General features: G+C 43.3%; 1 protein-coding gene across 2 annotated transcripts; it reads left to right on the forward strand.

The window, feature by feature from the left end:
* Positions 1–2,032: 2,032 nt before the first annotated feature.
* Positions 2,033–19,315, forward strand: LOC147417906 (uncharacterized). 2 transcript variants are annotated; one of them, XR_015187274.1, is made up of 6 exons: positions 2,033–2,276; positions 2,797–4,138; positions 4,217–4,385; positions 18,348–18,511; positions 18,593–18,651; positions 18,941–19,079. XR_015187274.1 is itself a non-coding variant. In XM_086506824.1 (2 exons), exons 1-2 carry the CDS (start codon positions 2,256–2,258, stop codon positions 19,124–19,126), a joined length of 207 nt encoding a protein of 68 aa, XP_086362950.1. In that variant the 5' UTR covers positions 2,089–2,255; the 3' UTR covers positions 19,127–19,315. The 2 variants fall into 2 exon arrangements, 1 of the variants encoding a protein (XP_086362950.1); XM_086506824.1 differs by lacking the exons at positions 2,797–4,138; positions 4,217–4,385; positions 18,348–18,511; positions 18,593–18,651 and having other exon boundaries at positions 2,089–2,276; positions 18,941–19,315.
* Positions 19,316–22,588: the final 3,273 nt, after the last annotated feature.

The following is a 22,588-nucleotide window of genomic DNA, read 5'->3' on the forward strand; positions in this document are numbered from 1 at the left end:
GTATACTATTGCCCATTTAATGCCCTTTGACTTAATAGTGTATGGGAGTCCGAGAGGGATCTTACATTTGCATTAACTGATTTAGAAGAAAATGGTTTGCTAACAATCAAGCACTAAAGAGATGATGGCTCTGTGACACTAACCTTGCAAGTACTTGACTAAAACTCCAAGATGATTGATTATACGCTCAAAAGATACATATATTTGCTATGTACTAATATCAATAATAACACCAAAAGAAATAAACTTTGAGGGAGAAACTTGATCAATTAAGTAACTTGAAAAATACGTAGCCATCTTCTTCAAGGAGTTGAGGTTTTGAGGGAGCTTTTTTCATATTATTGCTCAACTGCGCAATTCAAAAAACAGAAGTTCGCTTCACTTCGAAATCAGTTTTTGGAGCGAGCTTTTCGGAGCAAGCTTTTTTCTTAATCTCTCTCTCTCTCTCTCTCTGTCTATATATATATATATATATATCGATCTCCATATCTCTCTCTCTCTCTATCTATCTCTTTCTCTCTCTTCCATCTCTCTCTCTCTATGTATATATATGTGTATGTGTGTGTGTGTGTGTGTGTGTATATATATATATATATATATAATATATATATATATATATATATATATATATATATATATATATATATATATATATATATATATATATATTCCTCTCTCCCCCCATTGTATTACCCTCCCTCCCCTCCCCCCCCCCCCGAGGGGGGAAGGGGAGGGAGGGTAATACAATTGGGGTGAGAGAGAGAGAGAAAGAGAGAGAGATGGAAGAAATAGATAGATAGAGAGAGAAGGAGGGGAGGGAGGGACGTGGAGAGAGAAATAGGGAGATAGGAACATGGAGAGAGAGCGATTAAGAAAAAAGCTCGCTCCAAAAATTGATTTTGGAACAAACCAAGCTTTTTTTTTAATTGTTCAATTGAGCATAAATCTAGAAAAAGCTCCGTCCATTCCCATCTCTTTCTCAAAGATGATTGATTGTATATTCCAAAGTTTGCTTTGTACCATATCAATAGTTATATCTAAAACTTTGAGGGAGCAACTTGGTCAATCAAGTAAATTTCAAACTTTATGACTTTTTTTAGTCACTTTCCCTTTATTAGCCGATGAAACTGCATATGGCCAAAGACCATCATACTCTTTACAGACATCTTCAACATGTTTTAACCCTTTTCTCTGTGATATACTCAGTCTTTGCCCCATAGGTAGAGGCTTCTACTACAGAGATGGCATGAGTGGTTGCCATATCCTTCATTAGCTTGCCCATACCTCCTTTTTCATAATTTGTTCCCAGCAAAAAATCTGTTTCCTTCAAGCAAATTTTACCATCTTAAAAAAAGATAAGGTCCTTTTTCAAAGAATCATTAAGCTATCACAATCCCTTCTACCTTTATTGATGCTATCACACCATATACACCTATGCACAAAACCTTCTTTACTTTGAAACCTTTGTCATGATGGTTGCCCTTTATCTTCCAATCAGCAAGTTTGAGTTTCATCTTGTGCATACCTTTGACAAGCTCATCTAGCATGGAAGCCTTATCAATCCTTCGATTCACAGTAGGGAGCTTGGCTACATTCTCTGGACTAGTAGAAGTAGGGGTGACATTGTTTATCACAATTTTATCATGTCTATGTCACCTCTTTACAAGAAGTGAAACTACATCCTCGACATCCTTCCATTCGGTCTTCGATCCCTGTTCAATACGTGAACATGAGTAGAGGTTGCGTCTTTTTGTCTCTCTCTCTTCCCTTGCGGATGATAGGGTCGTGTTAGTTCTGTGCGCTGCTCTGTCGTTGTGCTGGGACGTTCGATGTTCGTGCATGCTGCTTCGACACCAATAGGTGCTTTCTCTTCTCTTGCACTGCAACTCATGGGAAATGAAATGCCACATCAGTGGCGTTTCTGATACCAGCAAAATAATTTTAGACAATGCACACGATTAAGGTTAGAGGAAATATCAAAGCCCCCAAAAAAAAAAAGAAGAATTCGATGGTGCATATTGTTTGTTGATCCGTGACCGTAGATCCCCCCCCCCAAGATGGGGTCCTCCAAGAGCGAGAGAAGGAGAAGAGGAGAGACTTTGACGTCGTAGGAACAATAGAGAGAGAGAGCGAGAGAGAGAGAGAGAGATGGCGCCGCGGGCAGCGCAGTTTCCACTGGTGTTTCAGCTGCTGGACTATCTCTTTCTTCTCGTCTTTCTCTGCTTCATGGCCTTCTTCGTTTCCAAGCTGTTCGTATGATCGGATCATCTACCACGGTATGCTCTAAGCCTAACATCCAGATCCATATAGGCTAGTTGTGCTACCGATGTTCATTAGGACATGTCCTTGCTCTTCATACAGTCAAGGGACTCAAGCCCATTATAAGGATAGTAAAAAGATTTTATTGAGATTGCAACTTTGATATCTAGAACTCTTGCAAGGATCACAACAAATCACACTGCCAGGTTCGATTGTCTGTGGAAGGCATCTGCTCTAGGTTTCCAGCTAAAGCTTTCAGTGTATTAGATTTTCAAAGTCTCCTGCATTAAGTTCTTCTTAAATCATTTCAGAATCTTTGTCTATGTTTTCTCGTTGCACGTTTTTGATACGATAGTAATTTGTAAAGTCACTTCCAATTCTTCCCTTCGTCGATTGGTGAAGGCTTGTGTTATTTTCACATTAACCCTGTGAAACTTGTCAGCTCTCTTTTGATGGATATGAAATTAGAGGCCAAATGGTTTATGTAGTTTGAGGTCAGTCAGGATATGGAACTCAAGCCTTTTTTTGGAACTTCAGGTTATTTTGGATCTTGAGATTTTGCAACCCCTATATAAAGGCACCTGGCCCATAGCCCTAGCACCCAGATTTGGGGAAGGCACAAAGAGTATTTCTTGCATTTTCTACAGCCCAAACCTGGTCTTTAGTTCTATTCGTGTGTCTGTTGTGGGTTTACAACGGTCCACCTCGCTAGTGGTAAACAATTACAGTGGTATCAGAGCTTGAGTCGATGCTTTTTCTATGGAGGATCTGGTCCGACTGTTTGCAGCACACGCAATGGATTTAAACAGTGAATCTAGTTGGGAACATGGAAGTAATTTGGTGACAGTCAAGAACGATGATGTATCATGTACCCAAAGTTATGCAAAATTCAGAGAAGGAAAGGAAGTGTCAGGAAGATGAGTTAAATGCTCGACTCTAGATCTGAGTCTGACAAATTTATGGCAACAGACACAAATTAAATCTTGCGCCAGTCCGCTTCTTAAGTATTCAATGGATCCTCTTTATGCGAAACACATATGGGATCAACCATTGACAGAAGTTTAGGAGAGATGGCGAAAGATTGCTAACTCTAATATCAGGTTGGCAACGAAGATGGGTTAAATGCTCAACTGAATAGACTCTAGTTTCAAATCTGATAGATTTACGGCGGCATATACAAATTAAATCTTGCTGCAGTCGGCTTCTCAAGTATTCAAAGGATCCCCTTTATGCAAAACACAATTGGGATCAACTGTTGATAGAAGTTTATGAGAGGTGGCAGAAGGTTGCTAACTCTAATCGGCAATGAAAGTAAAAGCCCATCTGAAGGCAGAAAACAAGTCTACTTTTTCCAAAGAGGAGTTTGAGAAAGGAGTCGAGTGCCAAGTCAACAAGCTGATGAAGCGCCAAAAGCATTCACAAAAAAGGAAGTCAGTCTTTTCCTGGATATTTCGGTTGGAACTTTGCAGAGGATTGTCGACGTGTTTGCTTTGAGGACGACTCTAGTCCTAGTTCTAGCTCTAGCTCTAGTGAAGAAAGTATCAAAAAAGCAAAACTTGGAAACACTCTAGTAGCTCATAGGAGGATGATTCTTCGATTTTTGATAGTGGGAATGAAGCCTAAAGATAAAGGACAATAGGTGGATGCAATGTTCGGCACGAGGACATGAAGTCTTATGGGAATAAATGAAAAAATGAAAAAAATAGAACTCAAAACACAAAAATTTAGCAATTCTAGCTTTGAAAACATTGCTCACATAATGGTTTTTGCTAGGGTATGTAGATTGCAAAAGCAAGTTGCAAAAACACGAGGAGAGATGGTTGATGTGGGCTTGGTTGGAGCAAGAGAGGTTATATCTATGGGCTTCAAGGCAAAAAGTGTAAGTATAGATGCCTTTGTAGACGCCAGAAACGCAACATTGTGGGGTCCCTTTGATAGAGGAGAGCTTGATCTGCAGGTTGTCCAAGAAATTCAGCAAGGAGTTCGCGAAGATCTCATGTGTGCAAATTGTGATGGGCTGAAAAAAGCAGCTGCAAACTGGGCGCAAAAAAATTGCAGATTTGATGTGATTTCTTGTGACAAAACTCCACCAAACGCGACTCCGATGAGGAGGGCTGCACATAGAGGTGAGATCTCGCAAAGGCAATTGCAAAAAGCAAAGTTTCTAGTGACTCCGATGAGGAGGGCTGCACATAGAGGTGAGATCTCGCAAAGGCAATTGCAAAAAGCAAAGTTTCTAGTGACAAAATCCCTCAAAATTGAAGGGTGATGGAGAAACACAGGTGTTATAGGCTTGGACACTCCAAGCCAGAATCAATAGCAACACACGAACATAAACTGCAAAATCATTGAATTGGATGAGAGAGAGAGAGAGAGAGAGAGAGAGAGAGAGAGAGAGAGAGAGAGAGAGAGAGAGAGAGAGAGAGCTCTTAGTTTCCCAAAAGCCCCAACACTAGCAGCAAGGAGAACTATCGGCGGGAATCTGTGAGTGATGAGGAGAAGCTAATACTCGGAGTTCGCTTTTCACGTACTCGGAGTGACAATTATTGATTGTGAATTCGCAAGATGAGTTGTTTCGTGTTTGTGCTTTTGTGATACGTTGTCAGCATACGAACTCAGAGGACAAGTACATGTGACATATTATCCCAGAAGTATCGGCATATACTAGGCCAAGAGGCTTGTATTGGTCCATAGAATGGACTCTAGGAGTTAATTAAAGGTATAACCGTCTACTCAATAGCAATTGAGGTTGGTATCTTTGCTTGTGTTTGTTACATATCGGTACTCCATCATGGAGATGAGCAAAGAGGCTTCAACCTATGCTTAGAGATTCTAGGAATGGAATCGAAAACGGTCTATAGGTCTCGGGAATTTCTTGCACGAGAAGGAATTGACCATCGAGTCTGAAGATTTAGAACAGAGGGGTTACTCTGAAATTGGTCCGTAGGGCGGTAGACCTGTAAACTTGTACAAGCTGTCCCACTGTTATTGGGCTGAAATTCCCCTACTCTAACCTGATTTTGGTAGCATAACCACAATAGAAGTCTCCACGAACGGAATCCCAAGTAAACAGTGACTTTCCACGCACTTTATAGCACTTTACAAAACCTGGCAAGAAATTACAGCACGCTGAATTTTCTGTTTTTGGCCTCTAATTTATACCAAACCACATGTTCGGTGATTCCCCAGCTTCCTTGAAGCTCTTGGACTTGTAGGCATCAAAACTGGCCAAAACCCTAAACCTTCCAAAAATTACAGCAAACTGTAATTCTTTGTTTTGCACTCCGATTCGCGTGCCGATCACTTCTATGGGTAGCCATCGAGCTCTCGCACCTGTTGCCCCTTGAATTAGACGAGATTCCTCGCGGGGAATCTCTCTAAATTGTCCTGCACAAGCACCCAAGGCTTTCTTGAGGTCCCTCTGGCATTACCTTTCAGTTTAGGTGTGAAACCCTAAACCTGCAAAAAAACACAGCAGGCTGTAATTCCCTGTTTTACATCATTTTGAGCAGAGCAAACACCTCTACGCATGTGGTAACAGCTCCCGCACACAATGGGACAGTCCCCTTGCAAATTGGACGAGTTTTTACGTGAGAAAAATCTCTATTTTTGCATTCCTTCGCGATGGAACTATGCATACTTGAAGGCTGTACAACAGGCTTTTGCCTTTAGTAAACGCGTATAAACCCCCCAGAAATGTACATGGTTATTTAAGAAGCCCAACTAGAGGGGCATTACCATATGTGCAAAGGGGGGAGAGAGATACACAAGAGCTAATCGTCGCGCTACATGGAGCAAGGGAGAAGGAAGGCTTTCCATTAAAACTGTGATCACTTGCACCCGCTACTCACATACACACTGTATAGCACAATGACTCAAAAATCAGCCCCCCACATTTTTGGGCGTCCCCTCTTGGGATGAGCTTTCTGCCATCTGGAAGAGTGTGGTGCCTGCAGGTTGCCTACCACCATGTGTCGAGTTTGCTCCTTTTGGTTATTTTCCTAGTACTCAAGAACTTATAAAATGTCATGTGACACATCCAACCCTATGTGTCTGTGGACAAGCTACAACACGACAAGGGTTCAATCAATCTAGTCAGTCTAGATTAGCAAGTGTTTTGGCACTTTTGTGAGTCTGTTCGCAGACCGTGCATGCCCAGACACTTAGCGTATATGCATATCATCCGGTTGCACACAACATGATCATAAGCATTCCCATTAGAATCCATCAGAATCCTTCAAGGGAATTTTCCAGTGCATTTAACCTATTTTCCCTATTTTTGACATTTTTCACTTATTAATTCAAGTGACTTTTGTTGGAAAGTAGGTAGGGCAAATTGAGTAAATTTGTATATAAGCAAACCTAGGCTAGCACTAATTGGCAGAAGAGGAAGGAGAACACAGGCCACAGGCAGCAGGTTCCCCCCCCTCTCTCAACAAGATTTCCCCCTTGGTGCCGTTTCTCCTCCAAGCAAGATCCTCAGCCATCCAGTGTTTTTCATCAAGAGCATCATCGCCATGGAGATCCAGCACCCTGGCGTTTTCAGCCCATAGTAGCATCGCCATAAGACCCCAACATCCAGCGTTTGTCATCCACAGCCTTATTGCCATAGGTCCTCCCTTTGCTGGTGTTTTTCAGCAAGACATGATCGCCACTTCCTTGGCATTTTCAACAGTGCATAGCATCAGAATCTCAGCGTTTTGACAGCCCAAAACAGCGTTTTCAGCCAGTAGGAATCAGCCCCAAACTAACGTTTTTGGCAGCAGCAGATTTCAGCCATTTGCGTTTTTGGACAGCAGATAAAAGGGCATCAATTTCAGCCATAGAGTCGGTCTCGTCATCCCCGTTGTCGACATCGACATAGCCTATAGTTGCATCAGTTTTCAGCCTTAGCGTCGTTCTCGTCATCCTCGTCGTCGACCTCTACATAGCCTTGACTTGCATCAGTTTTCAATCATCCACTTGTACGAGTTTGTGCAATCAATAGTAGACCACTCTCACCAACGAGAGTGGGGCCTTCGGAGGAGGGTTTTACGTCGTCTCTGGTGTTGTATTCTCTTCTCTCTCTATCTCTTAGTCTCATACACTTTCACGCACAGTGTCCATTCACTTTGTTTGTATCCATTGCACTCTCTAATTAAGAACGGAAGGCTCTCCCTGCCGTAAGAATAAAAGGAACCTTGAGCACAGATCGGAGCACTCATCTTGAGCAAAGTTCAAACATTCACTCCGTTTAACCTTACATTGGTATCTGAGCTTTGGCACTGTTTTTTTTGGGCTTGTTGCGGTCGCACGAATCCAAGTTCACTTGGGCGTGTCGATTCCTAATCGAGTTTTTGAAGAGTGTTAGGAATCCCAGGAAAGAAGGTCTTGTCCAGCCTCCCCTTGTGCCTCTTTTCACTCATCGAGAGCGGACCGTGCACTTGGTGGCCGGCCAATCGACGTGAGGTGGAAAAAAGAAACCTTGGTGTGAGTGCAAGGCCGCCAAGGGGTGCGCCTGCGGAAAAGAGCAGAACTCGGGTGAAGAGAAGATCCTTCTCTAACACAAATTGCAAGCAAAAGCAGAACCTCAAGACCCTCAAGAACTCAAGACCCTCAAGAACCCAAGAACCCAAGTTCCTCGTGAACTCAAGAACCCACAACTTGAGTGCATGGTCATCATGTGAAGCGGATTGGATACCGGGCATGAGAGTGATGGGCAAGAAAGTAGTGAAGAAGAATTTCAGCAACAGGGAGGTTTTCCTGACCCTCCCCCTTCGCCATCTACGCCAGGAAGTGTACCAAACCCCATGGAAGCTTTGGTTAAGACAATGATGGACATGATGGCAAAGCAAGAGGCGACTCGCGATCGCGTGGCGGCCGAGGAACGGAACGAAAAACAAGCGGCAAGAAAGGCCGACTTGGAGCAAGCTCGCTTGGCGGCCGAGGCAAGAAAGGCAGCGGCCGAAGAAAGAAAGGCTACTATGGAGCATGAGCTTGTGTAAGTGCGCTTGGTGGCCGACGCAAGAAGGGAAGCAGCCGAAGAAAGAAGGGCTACTTTGGAGTTAGAGCGTGAGGCCCAGAGAGAACAACGCATGAACGACTTGGTACTACATGTCCTCACCTCGAAACCCGAACCGGCCAAAGATGTTGGTAGTTCATCAAGTGGCGCAAGTCGAGATTCAGACTTCAACAACCCAGTCTCACAGAGAAGATCCAGTTCAGTAAGTATGATGGTAAGATGGACGCTAGTGTTATTCATTCTTGGTTGCATCAATCTAATGCTTATTTTGCGACAACTAAGAAGACAAGAAATAGCAAGGTTTTGACGGCAGCTATGTACCTTGCCGGTGATGCCATCAATTAGTACCACGCATGGCAAGAAGCACAGCTAGCCGCGCACCTAGAGGAAGTCGACGGAGACGCGCCCCTTTCCTTCAATTGGGCCGACTTTCAAGACAAGCTCAAGGCTCGGTTTATGCCTCCTTAGTACCTAGCACGATTGAAAGAAGATTGGCGCAATCTCAAGCAACATGGTATGCCAGTTATGTCTTTTTCTAACCGTGTTTTGTAGCTTGGCACTCAATTACGCAAATCGGATAATGAGCGCAAAGAGGTTTTCCTTTTTGGGTCAGACGAATATATCAAGTTTGATGTAGAAGTCTTCGATCCAATCGATCTCAACAAGGCGGTAGCGATTGCTCTCGCACAGGAGATGAAGCACAACAAGGGAAAGCCTGAGGAGAACAAGACTTCGACAAGTACCTCCCAGACTTCTCAAAACCCTCAGAATGGTAAGAATGGTAACTCTTCTAACCAATCTTCCAACAGTCTCTCAGAAAAGAACTTTTCCAATGAACCTAAGGGTAAGGCTAACACAATTGCTAAACCTAAGCTCACTCCAGATGAAAAGGTAGCACAAAATTTTTAAGGAGGATACATCACGTCGGAAGAGCAAAGCACTTATTCTAAGGAAGGTCGTTGTTTTCATTGTCACATTAAGGGTCACATAAAAAGAACATGTCCTAAGCTTGAATCGAATGAATCTAAAGAACCCTCAAAACCCACTTCCTCTGTCAATGCAACCAATGACAACACGAGTGTGCCCCAAGTTTCTCCTGACCCTCCCATTGATGAGTCTCTCATTAAATGTTATGGTCATATGATGGGGCAATGTTTTGTCATATTGTTTGACCTAGGTAGTATGCATGATGTGATCAGTCCCTCTCTCGTTGAAAGAGCCCGCCTAGAGGTTAGTCAGAAATCTCCTCTCGAGGTCTCTGGCGTCGCTCCCGGTATGGACTCTCTCATCACGAAAGAGTGCCTTGATGTGTTGTTTATAGTTCAATAAGCTGCTTTCCATAGAAATTTTTTTGTCTCCTCTCTCAGGATGTGATATGATTTTGGGCATTCGATGGTTTCGTGAGTATAACCCTCTCATTGATTGGGCGGAAAATACGTTCACTTTCAATGCCAAAAGTGACTCTCCCATTGTCATTCGTGGAGAGGAAGTTGTTCATTCTTCCTCTCTCATTGCGAATGTGCAGGCGAAGATAGGAGAAGGAGACTCTCTCAGTCTCTTCTTCTCCAAAGCATGACACACAGGATTTGCATGATGATACGCATGATGATTTGAATGATAATGATGAGCATGATGATTTGGATGACACTGACAAGCATGATGATTTGCATGAAGATCACGTGATTGTTCACAAGGATGATGAGTTAGTTGATGCTTTTTCTAGCTAAGCTAACCTATTTACATATTCGATCAATCACAAAGGATCGATCTTGGCTCTCGAGCCTAGGTCCAAAGAACCCTTCCAGGAAGTACTATGTGTTTGAATGATTTGTCAGCACGCAGTGTACGAGTGTTTCATCCGTGATTGTTTCCGGTATTTGTCAGCATCTTTATGTGATCCCTTTTCCTAGGCATGACATATTGTATGTTAAGCACGTTTCACTCATGAATGAGCACAAATGTATGCGGATTGTTCATGAAAAGCTGAAAAGTATGCATTCAAGGAAGTCACATTCCATGTCTCTTCCTTGGCATGACACAGTTGTAGAAAGAGCACATGAAAGTATGAGCACCAAGCATGGGCATTTCCGTTGTGAATTGCCACAATTGATTGCGTTAGATCAGAAGAGAGAGATTCGATTTCATTGTTTGCGTGTGTGTGGTGAACGGTTTGGCACTCCGTCTCTTTGTTCATCTACATTGCATGCACAGTCTTTTAGGAAGACAAGATTTTTCCCACTCACTTTACAGGGAATAGGTATGTTCATGGTTTTGTGTTGGAAATGGTTTCAAGAATTTTCAGCCATGGAGATTCTTGAAGAAGAAAGAAGCATGACTCTAGACGAAATTGAAGCGTTGAAGGAGCCACATAAGACTTTGTGTCGCTTTCGGTGCGGCCCAAAGAAGCAATCGTTGCAGACCTTTATGATGAAGTTCAAGTGCCGCACGACCCACATATCAGAGTGGGCCGGCGAAGAGTCCCTTCTAGGATTCCTGATGATATTGGCGATCTCCCTCGACGCCATATAGTTTGGAAACAGTACCTCACTTTGAAAAGGAGGGGATGCCACATGACACATCCAATCCTGTGTTCGTGGACAAGCTACAACACGACAAGGGTTCCGTCAGTCTAGTCAGTCTAGATTTGCAAGTGTTCTGGCACTTTTATGAGTCTGTTCGCAGACCGTGCATGTCCAGGCACTTAGTGTAGATGCATATCCTCCGGTTGCACACAACATGATCGTAAGCATTCCCATCAGAATTCTTCAAGGGAATTTTTCAGTGCATTTAACCTATTTTTACTATTTTTGACATTTTTCACTTATTAATTTAAGTGACTTTTGTTGGAAAGTAGGTAGGGCAAATTGAGTAAGTTTGTATATAAGCAAACCTAGGCTAGCACTAATTGGCAGAAGAGGAAGGAGAACATAGGCCACAGGCAGCAGGTTCCCCCCCCTCTCTCAGCAAGATTCCCCCCTTGGTGCCGTTTCTCCTCCAAGCAAGATCCTCAGCCATCTAGCGTTTTTCATCAAGAGCATCATCGCCATGGAGATCCAGCACCCTGGCGTTTTCAGCCCACAGTAGCATCGCCATAAGACCCCAGCATCCAACGTTTGTCATCCACAACCTTATTGCCATAGGTCCTCCCTTTGCTGGCGTTTTTCAGCAAGACATGATCGCCACTTCCCTGGCATTTTCAACAGTGCATAGTATCAGAATCTCAGCGTTTTGACAGCCCAAAAGAGCGTTTTCAGCCAGCAGAAATCAGCCCCAAACTAACGTTTTTGGCAGCAGCAGATTTCAGCCATTTGCATTTTTGGACAGCAGATAAAAGGGCATCAATTTCAGCCATAGAGTCGGTCTCGTCATCCCTGTCGTCGACATCGACATAGCCTATAGTTTCATCAGTTTTCAGCCTTAGTGTCGTTCTCGTCATCCCCGTCGTCGACCTCGACATAGCCTAGACTTGCATCCGTTTTCAGTCATCCACTTGTACGAGTTTGTGCAATCAATAGTAGACCACTCTCGCCAACGAGAGTGGGGCCTTTGGAGGAGGGTTTTACGTCGCTGGTGTCGTATTCTCTTCTCTCTCTTATCTCTCAGTCTCATACACTTTCACGCATAGTGTCCATTTACTTTGTTTGTATCCATTGCTCTCTCTCATGAAGAACGGAAGGCTGTAACAAACTGTTGACGTGTCAAAGCCTAAAGAATGGAGTCAACGTACAGATGTGGCCGAGGGGCCTAAACCCTAATGTCTGCCAGAAACCCTAACTGTCGAAACCCTCATGCTGGAAACCCTAACCCTAAAACCTGCAAACCCTAACTCTGAAAACCCTAACCCTAAAACCTGTAAACCCTAATGTCTGTCAGAAACCCTAACTGTTGAAACCCTAATGTTGGAACCCCTAACCCTAAAACCTGCAAACCCTAATTTCTTCCAGAAACCTTAACCCTAACCCTAAGGCAGCAGACAAATTCCGAAAATTGCGCTGACATGATGACGTGGCAGGCTGTACGGATTTTCGTAAATTGCGTTGGCAGCTTTTTGGCTTTGCTTTTGGACCAGAAGCTTTTGAGTTTTAAAGGCTTTTTACTATAAACTGCTTTTCAAGCCAAGTGTCTTTAAATATAAGGCTAGGGCTCATTTTCTGGCATGCTTCCTGGAGAAGGGGCAGAGTCTGGAGTACCGGCTTGTACTTTGATGATGCAATATAAAGAAATGCCGAAAGGGGCGCCAAGGTTTGGGGCCAATACTCTCTGGGGTGGAATTCCGCCACTCCGTGTCGCGTGTCGTCTCTCTCTCTCTCTCTCCATTTCAGTTCAGTTGTTATTTGAAGTGCTTAAAGTTGTTCAGTCTGTTCTTTTCTATTGGCACATGGTGCCGGCCTTGTGACAGTGGTATCAGAGCATCAGGCGTGTGCTTTTCTGAAAGCATACCGGTCCGACAAAAGAGCAGATAGAGCTTTATTCGAGGATATCTTCGCCCTCCAACCCGGACTTATTAGCCACTCCCACCCTTACTTCATCGCGCATCGGGCGCGCTCCCGTCTTCACCGCAGTGTCTTACAGGGCATAAGCCAATTAAGAACCCAATACTTGGAATTCATGGATTCAACTGAATATTTGCAGTTCCTGCTCAACGAACTCCAGGACATTCTTTCGCGGCATCCTCAGCAGAATCTTCCGATGTTGCAAAGTTTTCAACAATTTTTGAACTACATGTTACCCCCTCTGATGCCCCAGGTGGTACCTCCTCCTCTGGCACCAGAAAGTACGAGAGCTTTTAACCGGCAACCTTCTCAGCCGTCTGTTCCAATCGGGGGAGTCTTCAGGAATATGGTGCAGTCATCTGACCCTGATCCAGTGCAACCACCTTTGCCACTGCCATTGCCCCCACCTCCACCACCACCGCCACCACCGCCACCAGGGTACAATGGTTGGAGCCCATATAGATACCCTTATTATCCATACTCGGGATATGCGCCTAACCAACCCAAAGATTTCGAGGATGGTGGCACGACAGTCAAATTTTTCATTTTTTCTCGGGTGAAAGATCGCAAGAAAGCATTGCAGTTCCTACAGCAATTCGACAACATCTATGCTTTGGGGAACTATACAGAAGAATCCAAGATTTCTCGAGCAGCGGGATTTCTTAAAGACAATGCTATGCAATGGTGGAGTTCAATCGCAACACAACAACATGCTCCAAGGACCTGGCAAGCTTTCAAGACAGTTTTTGCACGGAGTTAGATGACTTCGATATTTGAAGTCCGGATTTTGGCAGAGTGGGGCAACTTGAAAATGCTTGCCACCGAAACCATGGACGAATATAACCAAAGGTTTCTCGACGTGTACCTTCCGATGTCCTTTTTTAGATCTGTTCCCTTGGAGGCCCAGTGCGAGCGATACACCATTGTACTACCATCACCATTGGAAGAATACTGTCTATCCAAGCAAGTCTCTACCATGCAAGAATTTATGGACCATGCCGCGGTCGGCTACAAACTGATGAAGGGAAAGCTAGAGTTTACCACAGAAGAATCTCCGACCGCTAACCACAAATCTCGGCAACAACGAACAAATTCTCGAGTCTCGTGAAAGTCAACCACAAAGGCCTCGTTTGACACCTCAACAACGAGACACCTTATTAGAAGAAGGCCGATGTTTTGGATGCTTTCAAACAGGACATAACTATTTTGGTTGTCCCCAACGCACCGACAGACCTGCGGAGCTGATTCCCGCGTCGACGGTCGACAGAAACCCAGGACCATCTCTAGCCAAACGAGCTAAACCGGCCATTGGATTAGTACCTGACATCTATGGCATACGCCTTGAAAGTACAAATGAATTGTGTCGAGCATATGGCAAAGTCAACGGTTTGAAAGCCCTAATTTTCTTTGACCCCAGGAGCAACAGAGAACTTTATCCATCCACAATTCTTGAAGCAGATGGACTTTGATTATGATGCAGAGGGTGGAGAAATTGAAGCTGAGCTAGCCACAGGGCAAACTCAGAAAGTGGTACCACTCATTGGTGCTCTTCCAGTGACTATCCAAGATTATCATAAAAAAGCCGATTTCCACATTATGAAGTTGGGCAATTGTGACGTTCTATTAGGCATGCCTTGGCATGACAAGAATGATGCGACTCTCCAAGTTCGGAACCGAACCACCACCGTGATGCAAAAGGGCAAGCCAGTCGTCCTCAAAGTTCGGTTGTCCGAACAAAACCTTGAATGAACTCTCTAGTTGTTCTATAGTTAGATACTTTTGAACTTTGTTTGAGAAAGTATTGATTGAAGCTTTGTTTGAAATTTGTTTGAAATGGATGGTATCTATTTTGAACTTGTCTTGGTGCCGATTTGAATTGTTTGACTATGGTTTGATACTGGTTTCAATGATTGGTGATTTTACTCCTGGGTGGAAAAGTGAGAAATGATGTTTGAGAATGCTTGTTCATACTCATGGCCCGGACCCTTGTGGTTATTTGCAGGGGGAGTATTGAACGTTTGAAAAGTGCTGTTTTTTTTTTACTCATGGCCCGGACCCTTGTGGTTATTTACGGGGGGAGTATTGTTGTTGTTACTCATGGCCCGGACCCTTGTGGTTATTTACGGAGGGAGTATTGTTGTTGTTACTCATGGCCCGGACCAGGATGGTTATGCGGGAGGAGTATTAAGAAGTCTGAGTAGTGGTTACTCTTAGCACCTCCAAATGACGCAAGCTGCGGTCTGGGGGGCGTTTGGTTGTAAAAGGCCTCTATATCTCATGGCCCGGACCTTTTTAGGTTATGCGGGAGGAGTGATGAGGGAGTTGTTGAATATCTCCCGGCCCGGACCTTGTTAGGTTATGCGGGAGGAGTGTTCATCGGCGGCTTTATGTTTCTATGTCTTGTAACATGCATATGTGAGCATTTGTGTTGCATTGTGATGTGCCAACCACTGAATATTCCTAATTGGATGAGATTGCCTGGGTATGTAATTTTAGTGCATTAAGACACCCGAGGAAGATCTGTACGGTCTGGGTGTGATGGCTAATTTTACTACGCCGGAATATCAAGAGTTCCGATCTGGACGAAAGGAGAAGCTAACTCCTTGATCAAAACAGCCGATAGGAGCAGCTAACTCCTTGATCAAAAGAGCAGAAAGGAGAAGCTAACTCCTTAATAAAAAGAGCAAACTGATTGTCCCTCGGAATGACCCTCGGAAATTTTTGAGCTAACTTGAGTTGTTTTGCAGGTATGCTGTAATCGCGGATGATTACTCTCTTTCAAGAAGGGGAGATGTAACAAACTGCTGACGTGTCAAAGCCTAAAGAATGGAGTCAACGTACAGATGTGGCCGAGGGGCCTAAACCCTAATGTCTGCCAGAAACCCTAACTGTTGAAACCCTAATGCTGGAAACCCTAACCCTAAAACCTGCAAATCCTAATTCTGAAAACCCTAACCCTAAAACGTGTAAACCCTAATGTCTGCCAAAAACCCTAACTGTTGAAACCTTAATGTTGGAAACCCTAACCCTAAAACTTGCAAACCCTAATTCTGAAAACCCCAACCCTAAAACCTGCAAACCCTTATTTCTTCCAAAAACCCTAACCCTAACCCTAAGGCAACAGACAAATTTCGAAAATTGCGTTGACATGATGACGTGGCAGGTTGTACGGATTTCCGCGTTTTGCATTGGCTGATGACGTGGCAGGCTGTACGGATTTTCGTAAATTGCGCTGGCAGCTTTTTGGCTTTGCTTTTGAACCAGAAGCTTTTGAGTTTTAAAGGCTTTTTACTATAACTGCTTTTCAAGCCAAGGGTCTTTAAATATGAGGCTAGGGCTCATTCTCTGGCATGCTTCCTGGAGAAGGTGCAGAGTTTGGAGTACCGGCTTGTACTTTGATGATGCAATATAAAGAAATACCGAAAGGGGCGCCAAGGTTTGGGGCCAATACTCTCTGGGGTGGAATTCCGCCACTCCGTGTCGCGTGTCGTCTCTCTCTCCATTTTAGTTGAGTTGTTATTTGAAGTGCTTAAAGTTGTTCAGTCTGTTCTTTTCTATTGGCACGTGGTGCCGGCCTTGTGACAAAGGTTGTCCCTTCCATAAGAATAAAAGGAACCTTGAGCACAGATTGGAGCACTCATCTTGAGCAAAGTTCAAACATTCACTCTGCTGCACCTTACATAAAATCTTGGCGAGGGGCCTAAATCACATTAACCGAGCCTAGCCACTTCTTTACTAGTTAGATCTCGATGCCGATCGGCCCAACCATCTCCTGATTGCCTGGCCTTGACTCCTGCGGGTGAAACTCTCGGCGAAACGAGCGTTTGACATTAGCCATGTAATGTCTGGGCATTTGTGATTTTAAGAAGAGGGTCCCAAAAATTAAATAAAAATCAAGGGAAAGAAACCAACAAATATATATATTGGTTGTCATAGTCTCGTCACATACCCCCCTCTTAAAATTGCGAACGTCCTCGATTGCATGCCATAGACGATTCATTGTGGTAAGCACCCTTTTATCATCGCATGTATCCGCAAGAAAAACGGCCAAACATGTGTACAAATGACTCGATGAAACCTTCATACTTTTGTCAAACAATGTACACTTCTATTGCACTGAATCCTTATGTACATGTGAACGTGCTAGCTCTATCATCACTCCTCTTTGGAGCATGTTCAAGCCCTTTGACCTTTGCTCTACTGATTCTCCGAGTTGGAGAATACGCGAAATGTAAACCAAAATCTTCAAGGTTAAGTTGCAATACATTTGGTGACTCTGAGTTCGCATCCATAGGTGGAACATTTTGAACTTCACCAAATACCGTCGTGCAACTTTTCCTTTAACTTTCCTTTCTTTTGGCATGTCCTCAAGAAGTCTTGGCTGAGTTTTTAGCTTTCTCTGCTCTTTCTGACTCTTGGGAAGCTTCAGGAGCCGCTTTTGCAAAGGACCTCTTTGTTGGTCTTTTCTTTGACTTACCCCTTTTCATGTTGCCCTGAAACCCATTGTCTTCTCCCTTCAACAAGGCATGACCAATGTTGGCGACTTCCATAGTTGAGTAAGAGTGGCCACTTTATTCTTTATGCAGTAATTGCTCAGTCCTTTAGGCAGCCTACAACAATACTTCTCTATTTGCTTTGTCAGTGGCTCAAACCTGTAGGAAGTTATTGAGAGCAATGCTTTACAAAACGTCCGATTGTACTCATCTAAGCTTTTGCAAGAAGCCGTAGCGAGTGGGTGCCAATCCGACATGACATTGGCTTCAAATTCATTTGATAGCCGCGTAGATGCAAACATTTGCTTGAAGTGTACCTACGTGGTGGGTGTCCGTCCTTGCATCAACAGTGTCGTCCACCATGAATGCGCATTTCCTTTCAAGAAAGTGGCAGCTTTCTTGAACTTGGAGGCCTCTGTAGAATTCCCCCTTGCTTAAGCCATATCAAATTGCTGGAGGAAAGTAAGAGCCTTCGTCTTGTCCTCAAATCTCCTGAAAATGTCAAACTTCACAGCTGCACCACTTTCTTTATATGGGTTTGGCTTTTCCAACACTCCCAAATTATCAAGGGAAAGTGTCTGCAACATGGGCACTGTAATAGGGATGATTGGCGCCTCTTGGCCATGGACATTTTGAGTCACCGATGCCCATATTTGCGTGTTGGTTTGAAAACCAGCCATACCAAAACTGCCCTATGCCACCCCAAACTGGCCCTCATTGCACTGAAACCCATGGCAGTTTCACACTAGCCATGCAATGTCCGGGCATTTGTGATTTTAACATGCCCCAAGAGCAGTAACTTAGTAACTCCAGAGATTGCTCATACAATTGGATAATGAAAATGAGGGGTACAGGGTCACTTGAAAAGTAATATTAAAGTGACCTAGAGTTCTGCAAAATGGGGGTGCCTTAGTTTAGGGCCGACTTCACTAATAAAAGTGCTACCTTATCATTGATCATGATGTGGCAAAAAGCTAATAAATATGCCACATCTCCTAACAAATATACATAATCAACATAAAAGCTAATCTATGGAAAAATGGACTAAAAGTGCATATGCTACTCTATTGTGGCCTTACAAGTTACAACCATGACATGCAGCCTAGAATGCCATCAGCTGGTGATGATATCCCCAGCCGTTTGCGATTGCCAGAAACTCCTCTTGAAGCTGCTTGAGGTCTCTCCTTAAGGGTGGATGGGTGGTTGCTGTAGTTCCCTCCTCGCTGTGATATGATCCCATACGGCAAGGCTGAGAGCAAAGCTCTGTAAGTGCCATAGGAGGTTTCTTTTGAAGGATTTTGTGCTATTTATCCACTCTTTTCACTCTTGTGCCTCTTGCCGCACAGGTCAGGACTTAACTCCATCGTATTTACCATAATTCATTAAAGAGTCAAGACAGACTACGGTAAGTCCACCATATCATAATTTTCTCGCATAATAATTTTGTTATCATGTGACGACCAGGAGGTTGCAGGCCTGCTAATTTCCAAAAGTTTTGGGTCTCCATGTTAAGTCTGTGTATGGTTCGAACTTTTTGCTGCTTTGACGATTGCTTTAAAGTCTTGCAATGTGTAGATTCACTAAAACTAGTTCTAATTACTTTGCTTGAGGTGTTTGCTTTGCATTTTGAGATTCTTTGGCAATTTATACAAACACATCTGTTCTGAAAGTTGTTTTTTTTCGCTTTTTGGCAGTATTACATCCATCACTCAGGAGGCAATGGGTTCAGCAGGAGGCAGTTTTGCTCGCATGAGGAGATGAGAACTCAGGTCTGTGATATGGGTTTAATCAATTTTGAATCTAAGGCCTTTTATGGGGAAAACCCAAATACGAATGGCAAATTGCTTGCAGTCATATTGTTGCATCATAAGCCATGCTGAAATTATTGCGAAGATACAAGCCCTGTGTAATTTGGGATCCTATCCATCGGCTTCTCATCTGCCCTTGACATGTATCTAAACTTCAGGTTTCATCATTTGCTAATTTGAGTGGCATTTTAGGACAGAATTGTGCTCAAATGAAGTGTAAATTCAACAGCTCACAACATGATCTGTCTGGTATTCGACGAATCCGTTTAGTCTGTGTCAAAATCAAAGTGTCTACTTTTGTCGGTGCAACTCATGAAAATCTGTCCAACTTCAAAGATTGGGTTCACTAACGAGGCCGCACCGCACTGGACACGTAGCACGCTCCAGATGATTGGGTGGGAGGCATCCTTACTCCCATTTAGGGGTGACTCCTCTCTCTCTCTCTCTCTCTCTCTCTGTCCCCCCCCCCCCCCCCCATCACGTGATGTTGAGAGAGAGAGAGAGAGAGAGAGAGAGAGAGAGAGAGAGAGTAAGTTTTTGGCCCAGGCATGAGGCCATCCAAAAATGTTATGAAAACCCTTTACTTTTGAAGCTTTCCTTCAAGGTTTGGGGCATCTTTTATTGAAAACAAGCCTTTTTGAAGAAGAGAATTAGACACACGTTTGACTCTTGCATGTGAAGAATTGATTTTTTAGTTAATAAGCGGGTCTTCCGCTCAAGAGCCTCATATGCATCGTTCCATTTTTGGGTCTTCTCTTAGCATTGCTTTGCCTTTCGGGGTTAAATTGCATAAAACATATTATAGGTCCATAATAGTTTATATTAATGGTTGAAGAATGTTGCACACATTTTTCTTTTTCTAAGTTTATATAATATTAACCAAAGAAGTACTAAAGGATCAATAATATAAGTTGCGTACAATCGCTTTAATTTTCCCATATATTGTGTAGTAATTAAAGTTATTTTGTTACAATATGAAATATCATAATTAGCAATCTTTTAAAATAAGAAATTTCTATGGGTACAAAACCAATTCAATGAATGCACATGTTTTAATATGGGCACCATAATGTTTTAAACTATTACAGAGCTCAACATGGTCAAACACATTTCCTCCATTTGATAATAATTTTTTTGAAAAGGGGGGGGGGGGGGGGGGGGGGGCATTGTATTACATCATGGAACAAGTAAACAAAGGGTATGCAATCGAGGGTGGTCGGGGAAGAAGGTGAGCAAGGATGAGCATTGGAACCAAGGCTTCCACACACGAACGAGAAGGTTGAGAGTTGCGAGAAGCGGGCCTACCTACACCAAAGTGGTGGCTATTGGGCTCCAACAAAGCGCCTCAGGGTTGTGACCAAGTTTCATCACTCGGATGAAGACTGGGGAGGTTGCCACACCTTGACATAACTCTTCTCTTTCTCTCATCATCTATGACCGTGCCACCATGAAATTTCAATCACATTTTGCAGATAGGGTGTTCAAGAGTGCCCTAAAGGCCACTACAAGGGGTCCCTCTTACCCAATACTAAAGTCCAAAGGGCCAAGGGTACAAGAAATTTCAAGGCATCAAGTGGTGCAACCTTCCCTATGATCAACAAGAATTGTTGCTGAGATTTTTTCACGGCTTGAAGTTGACGAATGTTGGCAAAATTTTGCAAACTTTCCAAGTTTATGTGGCATTAAACACAAACGATTCTAGCAAGATTTGGCTGAAGATTTTTGCAAAACAATTTCAATATTGCCTTGATACTATATGCAATCATGGTAAAACATTCATTTATTACACGACCGTAAATCTTCAAGGTGATTTTCTTTCAACCAAAATGAGTTTGCAGATGCAATGCAATGCATATCTAACGTAAATTAAATTCTTCCAATGCATATCTAAGGTAAATTAAATTCTTCCAAAATTCTTGACTCTACATACTGCTTTTATCACATGCAATGCATATCTAACGTAAATTAAATTCTTCCAATCTCTAGCTCGGCTACGGCAGTTTGAGCTCTGTGGAGGTGGATACGGCTCGACGATGTCAGACCTCAGCTAAGGCATGTATATTTAGCTTGTGTAGCAAGCCGTTGCTGAATTTTGCAAAAAAAAATAGAGCAAGAGCAAAAAGTGTTGCAGTTCGTTTTTGCTGTTTTTGGCTCCCGAAACAGTGTTTTTTGCATATCTCCGTCACACGGAGTTGGATGGATATAATTCAGGAGTATAGGTTCGGGTTTTGGCACATTCTGAACGCAATGGTGATGTCCATTTTTTGAAATTCTGCTCTGAATTACAGCAGGTGCAACATCAACAAGTTTATGCTGCGTTTTTGGATATAAAACGGATGTTTTTGGCATATCTCTCACACCTGGACTTGGATACATGTGATCGAGGAGTCTACATTGAGGTTTTGTCACGTTCCGAACACGTTGGTTATACCAGAATTCTGAAATTCTGAGCGTTGAATTTTTTGCAGCAACCTGTAAACAATCTCGATATATCGAGGTTTTGCAGTTTGATTCCTACAGTGTAGAGAGTGATGCGGTTTGCATCTTTGGCTATGTATGGCACACTGTGGTGCTATTTGAGAGAGAATTCACCTTATTTTTACGTATGCAAATGATGCTTTGGGATATGACTTTCAGATTGTTACACATTTGGATGCGGTTTTATGCGCATTGCTTGACTGTGTGGGGCATTTCAGAGAGCATTTTTAGCACGGTTTTGTGCAATTTCATGCTATGTATGCATTATGCGCATACAGTTTGAGCTGGCCATAACTCATAGGTAGCAGGTTTCACAAGTTTTTACAGATTTTTGCAGATAGTTTCTCTTGTGGGACTCGTTTTGAGCTAGTTTGCTCTCTAATTGGGTATATGGTTATGCGCTTTACGCTCACTTGAGCAGTTTGTCTCAGTTTATGCTTGCAAAGTTTGCAGATTGTGGACCTATTTTATGCATATATGAGCATCCATTTTGATGCGATTGATCATGCCTTTGAGCATTGTGTAGTGGTCGAGTTACCTTCCACTTTGTTTGCCATAGTTTTGGCATGGATATGAAGACGCTTTAGGTTAGAGGCGGTTCTCGCTCACAATCGCGATTGACATGTTGGCACTGCGGCCATGATGGACATATTAGGCGCCGTTGATTCAGGCGTATGAGACAGCGGAAGAGGCAGATGCATGGTGCTATCATGATGACAGATGCTAGAGAGTATGCATGTGATGGGCATATCACTTTTGAGTTTAGCTTGCGTTCAGACTACTTTGTGTCTTGGGATAGCACATTGTCTACGCGTTTTCTATTAGACAAGCATGTAGTTTTTTACGTGACGCCATGTCGATTTGTTTTTCTCTTTCTCTAGTGGGAGACTTGGTTGTGTGCGGTTTGCTGATGGTTCAACATATGACATAGAGGGTGCTGGAGCTGTATACATGTCTTTACCTAGCGGTGCATTACTTATGCTACGAGATGTACGTTACGTACCAGGACTCAGCCAGAGTCTCATTTCAGTGCGTCAGTTTGCAGAATAGTGGCCA

Source organism: Adiantum capillus-veneris, chromosome 30 (assembly GCF_014529385.1).
Source record: "Adiantum capillus-veneris isolate H3 chromosome 30, ASM1452938v2, whole genome shotgun sequence".
Lineage (NCBI taxonomy): Eukaryota > Viridiplantae > Streptophyta > Polypodiopsida > Polypodiales > Pteridaceae > Adiantum > Adiantum capillus-veneris.